At 47.0% G+C, this 6,266-nt stretch overlaps 1 protein-coding gene across 1 annotated transcript; it reads right to left on the reverse strand.

Annotated features, from left to right (window-relative positions):
* Positions 1-3,054: 3,054 nt before the first annotated feature.
* Positions 3,055-5,282, reverse strand: LOC103699533 (probable indole-3-acetic acid-amido synthetase GH3.8). The gene is made up of 3 exons (XM_008781552.3): positions 4,855-5,282; positions 4,625-4,726; positions 3,055-4,514 (listed from the first exon to the last, which is right to left on the reverse strand). The coding sequence occupies exons 1-3, from the start codon at positions 5,184-5,186 to the stop codon at positions 3,137-3,139; spliced, it is 1,812 nt and encodes a 603-aa protein (XP_008779774.2). The 5' UTR covers positions 5,187-5,282; the 3' UTR covers positions 3,055-3,136.
* Between the last annotated feature and the right edge of the window lie 984 nt (positions 5,283-6,266).

Here is a 6,266-nt window from a genome sequence, read left to right on the forward strand (position 1 = left end):
AATACTAGGGCTTGACGTATTGACTTTCAACCATAGAAACAAGTATTTCAACTGCTCCAGTAGCGAAGCTAAATATGCGGCATATATTGCTCCAAGAGTGGCCTTAGCAGGCGATAAAAATTTCATTGTGTATTTTATCCTTTCTCAGCTTAGGGATTGTGTTAATTGTCTGCTGGTTACAAACCTATAGGGCACAGCTGGCTATTTAGGAGAAATTGCGACCTGATGGAACAATAGCAAGGTTTAAGGCAAGGTTTATTTCTAATAGGTATATATAGCCTTGAAACCTACTCTCTTGTGACCAAAACCACCACTATTCATATGCCAGCTGCCATTTGTAACTCAAAGTCCATCAAATGGATGTTAGCACATCCTTCACTAAGAGTTGGAGAAGAAGATGGATTACTCAGAGGGATAGCCTATTAAGGTATCTTAGGGGAGACATAAATGATGGTGTCCACTTTACTAGTTCTTGAATGGTGTACTGATGCTAACAGAGTCTTAAACTTAGATAATAGTAAATCTGTAAGTGGGCATGTGTTCATTTTGGATGTTGCTGCTGTCTCTTGGAGATAATTAGCTAAGCAAAATATTCCACTGAGGAAACAGAGTTAGTAGCTCTTAATACAACCACTAGTGAGGCGAAATGACTTAAGGATATATTGATAGATCTTCCCTTACTGGCCAAGCCAATTCCAGGTATCTCGATGCACTATGATAACCGAGCAACTATAGCTAAGGTTTATGGGGATAAACAAAATTAAAAGAGTAACAAGCCTTGTGGAATTATGCATGTTTGTGTTAAAATCTAAAGAAAATAGGATGTTGCATTGAATTTTATATTAAAGCTATTACAAATCCTCTCAGAAAAGGGTTAGCGGGAAGGCTAACCCAAGATTCGGGATGGCCAGAGCCGGCCCAAACCTTAGGCGACCTAAGGCCTTGGCCCAAAGAAGACCCACCACAGAGAATGCCTCAAAGACAAAACAAAAAGACAACAGGCGGGAGGATGATGGGATTCAAGCCCAAACCTAGTCACCAACAGTAGCAACCTAACCAATAGACAGAAAATCCCTAGAATGAGGTTAAATGGGTAAAAACATTCTGAGGGGCTGGCAGGAGTACCAAGTTGGAGTTCCACTCTATGTAGCCATGCCTGTGATGCCAGTGCTCGACTGCAATAGATAGAGGAAGAACGTAGGTTCTAAATGAGCTTAAATCCAATAATTTTAACATATAATGTATGTTGCAGGATATGCTTGGAGAGCTAAGCTATACAACTGTGGTTGTGAGGTCACAACCTAGGTGTCAGGGCAAATTCTTGGAGCACCCATGAGAACCAAGGCACATATGTGTTGCCGCCGAATCCCAAAATGCTGATGCAGATCGCTTATATGGGCCTGCAAAACAACCGACTAAGGTAAAGACTTGCTGGATTAGCTTCTATCTGGTTCTCTGATGCTTAAGTCCGTAATAAAAAATAATAAAAAAAATTGATGAAAAATAAAAAAAATATAGAAAAAAAATAAGAATAGAGAAACAGGATCTCCCCCATATTAAGTTTGTTACCTCCCTTTTGACATGGGCATTTCGACCTATTTATAACTAGAGTCCCAATCTTCTAGGATCGTATTCTAATAAACTCAGAATCATGTCACAAAGAAATGCCGATGTAACAACTTTGAGGACATACCGTAACAACCTAACACGTGGCATAGTTGGGCATGCTCTTGAGACGGTAAGAGGCCAAGCTGCTTTCCCTGTGGAGGAGCCCTGTTCATCATGCCTCAAGGGCTGAGGTTGCTAAGTCGAGCTAGAAAGTACCGGCCTCAAAGGTTGGATGGTTCTATTATACTCAACCAGCTTTTCGCACTTACTCGGGGAGGCTGGGCTGAGTTCAAATTCGATTCACAAAGATCGGAATCATACCTCCAGCAGGCAAGGTTCCTTGGAGGAAACTCGGATGCACCAGGATCGCCGTATGGACTGTGAGCTTAACTAATCCTTATGCACCACATCATGCCGGTTATTAATTACCACAATAATGTGCCTGAGCGTTAAAATCAAAATTGAATAATCCCTGGAGACTTGTTCCATGCACTTCACTTGATATGTAAATCTTGCGCTTGGAGGTTCAAGTTCAAGTCAGAAGTTGCTTGGATCCTGTATGGTTATGCTTGTTGATGCTGGATGCAAATTCAAATACCGAAGATACCTCTCATCAGAAACATGATACATACGACTTGTTTGGCTCACGACGTAAAAACGAAAAAAGACCTCTTGTTTGGTTAGAGTTTTCAAAAAAGAGAGATGAAAAAATACTAATCCTATAAAAATAAGATTTCAATGTTTCATAAAAAAAAAATTCATGAGGGACATAGAAAAGCTACTTCTCCATTTATTAAGAATTAGGATCTTTTTTTTTCCAAAACTTTCTTTAAGCAATCAAAATTAATCAATAAGGTATTTCTCTTTATTAAGGGTATAATAGATATTTCATAACTTTAGATACTCAACCAAAAATAAGCTACTCTCTAATGTGATACTTTTCCATAATCAACTAAACATACCAAAATTATTTTTTTAGACATAACCCTAGAAATCAGCTTTCTAGGAAAAAATATTTCAATAAGAAAAAAAAAAATTTCAGCGAACCAAACAATATTATTTTTTCTAACCACAATTTTAAAACAGGTAGGAATTATTAAAAACTTGTTACCTTTAAAACAAATTTTAATTATTCTAATTTTTATTTTTATTCTTTAGTTTATCATGTTGACTTATCTTGGCTCGGTCTTTATTCCGTCGAGATAAATTAATTGTTAATCTAACGCGCTTGTACGAACCTTCTAATCCAATGAGTCCATATTTATTTCAACTCTCCCCTTCGAAACGAGTATCAAAATGAAGAGAGGGCTCACCAATTAGAAAGCGATTTCCTAGTTTTCTAAATACTTATCGTCTGAATCGACTTCCACACCGGAATGGTTTGTTTGATGGAAGCTCGCATGCACCTCGAGGGGGTGTGCTCTCTACAGTGAAAGTATTTGTGGATTCTCCAAACCGTTTCTTTATTTCCTTCCAACTAATAGTTTTATTTAATTTCGTTGAGAGTTTCTGACGGGATTCCCATATTCTAGCCTGACCGCTGTGGGGACCGGTTGGGCAGGGCCGGGCTGAAGTGGGCCGAGACCACCCGGGAGTCGAGAAGCTCCAGGATCGGCGGGAAGTTGACGCAGCGAGGGACCTTGTACTGGTTGATGGACGCCCCCCTCGAGATGGCGTAGTCCATGAGCTCTTCGAAGGTTCCTCCCCTCACCACCCTGATCTCCAGCGGCCCGATCGACCCGTCCGCCACCCGGCTCTGCCGGTACACCGAGTTCAGCGCCTCCTCCATCGCCAGGCAGCAACGCTCCATCACCTCCCCACCAGGCGTCCTCCCTTGAGAGCAGTCCTTGACCAGGAGCTCCCAATAGATGATGTAGTGCCCCGGGATGGTCTTGGTGAAGGCGTGGCTCGTGTACTCCACCACGGTGGCGTTGTATGGCTTGAGGAGCTCCGACGCGCTCTCCACCGCTTTCTGGAGCTCCGCCTCGTCGGTCTTGTCCGACTCGATGCTGAGCAGCACGTTCTTCCGCCGCACGAAGCGGAACTGCGGGGCCGCGTTGTGGAAGCCGGTCACCCGGAGGATGTCGCCGACCCGGTACCGGCAGAGCCCCGAGTAGGTGGTGATCACAAGCTCGTACTCCTTGCCGACTTCCACGCGGGCCAGGTCCACGAGCTGGACGTCGCCGTCGCCCTTGCGCGTGGCGGCCAGCTCCAGTGGGAGGAACTCGAAGTAGGCCATGTTGGGCATGATGGTATAGGAGACATCGGAGGGCTTGCACATCGGCCGCAGGTTGAGCCCGAAGTAGCACTCGGAGGAGGCGTACATGGTGCACGCCATCGGGAGACCGCCGCTGTAGTGCTCCAAGGTCGGGATGTACTGCGCCATGGCCCCCGTCACGATCACGTCCAGATATTTGGTACTAGGCCAGATCCGGGTTATGATCCCGGCCCACTCCCCCGTCGAGCACTCGGCTCTGACGAACTCGGCCAGCTCTGGGTCGGGCTGCAGGATGTCGGCGACCGAGTCCCGGACCGAAAGGTCGGTGATCTTGGGGCTGAGCGAGCCGGCGGCGATGTCGCGGGCTAGCTCCTCCCAGTGGAGCTGGAGGAAGCGGATGGCGCGGAGGAGGCCGGATGCGAAGACGGCGCCGACGCGGAGGACTTGGAGGCGGTGGAGGAGGCCGCAGAGCATCTGCACGTACATGCTCTGGAAGGAGTCGGCGCAGAGGATGGCGGGGGTAGGGCTGGTGATCACGTTGTAGGGATCGTAGGGGCGGCTCTTGAAGTGCTCGCTCTTGTAGTAGCTCGTCAGCACCGGCCGCGCCAATAGCCCGCCGGGAGTCCTGGTCTCCGACTTCACGAAGTAAAAGTAGAGGGCCTTCCCCTTGTCCAGCCCCGGCACGTAACTGGTATATAGAGCGCCGAACGTAACAAACAATACTCAGTCTAATGACCCTTATTGTTCTCGTAATTAAATTAATTGATTGGTAAGATAAGACGGAAAGATTTTACTAACAGGTTCATGACAGGAGTGAGAAGGCTGTAGAGGAGCTGCCGGCGGTCCAGCTCTTCTTTGATGGTCGGCATCAGCTTCCGTTCACCGGCCGACGTCCCCGAGCTACAAGACAAAATAATATTAATTAGCACGTTCGAAGCGCAGGTCACTACTTTTCGGCAGCCAAAAAATGTCTACACCAAAATTAGTAGTAATACTTGTAATTAACTAGATAATTAACGAAGACACACCTGGTGAGGAATTCAGAGATAGGGTGGGCTGAGAGAATGGGAGAGCGGTCTCCGTTGGCGATGCGCTGGATCTCCGGCTGGAGGTCCTCATAGGTGACCATGGGGATCTTTGCCTTAAAGGTGGCACGGTCGGTGGCACCGCCAAGCTTGTACCTCTGGAGGTACTCGGTCTCGGCGTTCCGGCTCAGGATCTCGGCCAGCACCTTCTCCTGGACCGCGTCGGCGTAGGCGGTCATCTCATCGATAAAACGGAGCTTCTCGGCATCTTTCTCGTTCGCGGCCGGGCCGAGGGATGTGGAGGTCGTCGTGGGGATGGTGGTTTCCACGGCCATTTGGTCTATTAACCTTGGCTTGGTATGAGGAGCTGTAGCTGTGGTGGAGAGAGAGAGGAGCCGGAATCAGAGGCCGCGACGGAGATGGAGAGAGCTCTGGCGAGGTTGGGGGAGTATTTATAGGTGGGAGATGGGGGAGAGGTCGAGATCATGTCACGCGTACTGTCGAACGGTTGCGGGGTCCACCGAACGACGAAGGAGGTGGGCCCAAGGAAATCGCCAGACATGTAGTGCTGCGACAGGACACTGTGGGCCCGCTGTCGTGTCCTAGGACGGACACAATCCGACAATGGGGCCCACTTCTCCTCCATGTAGGGTCATGCCAGGTCGGCAATTGTTGTCGTCCACCTCGACTCAGTGACTCGTGGCGAGCTCTGGGCGTTCGGGGTTGTTGACCTCGTCAGCGGTGCGGTGCCGGCGGCCGTGGCCGCTGGGTTTCATGTCCTCGGACGGCGTGGCAAGAGCCGCATGAACGCCGGACTGGAACTATTCGAATGGGGCGTCTTGAGGACGTCTCTTTGCTGATCGAGCTGACACCTGACAGAATAGCACGACGGCGTGTAGCGGATAACTCAGCCTGATCGATGGTTGCTAGAAAACAATATATTGGATGCATAAAATAGTATCCTCTTCTTTTATTTTTTTTTTAAATATAGATATAAATTGTCCATAGGAAAATTTCTTCTTCTAAAGATTCATGACGTAGACCTTATTTTAGGCGAATATGTTTATGTACTAACACAATAGTACATATCTTATTGGAGGCTTGTAGCAGCCGGCCTACGATCTTGTAATATTAGATGATGAGCGCTTCAATTGGTTGGTTGCTGATTCGGATCCTAACCAACCTTTAATTTATGGCTAGGCATGCAAAGGCTTGATTATTAATTGGCTGTACTGGTAAAGTCTTGTCCTTGTGATTGCATAGCTCATAGGAACGAATTTATCTAATTCAAATTGTAAATGGTTCACACATAGTTCTCAACTAGCAAGTGAATCAACGAGGCCAAAAATAGCTCTTCAAATGCATCAATTCTAGATGCAGGAAGTTTCACACTCATGCTATATTTTAGTGTTCAA

Source organism: Phoenix dactylifera, unplaced genomic scaffold (assembly GCF_009389715.1).
Source record: "Phoenix dactylifera cultivar Barhee BC4 unplaced genomic scaffold, palm_55x_up_171113_PBpolish2nd_filt_p 001201F, whole genome shotgun sequence".
Lineage (NCBI taxonomy): Eukaryota > Viridiplantae > Streptophyta > Magnoliopsida > Arecales > Arecaceae > Phoenix > Phoenix dactylifera.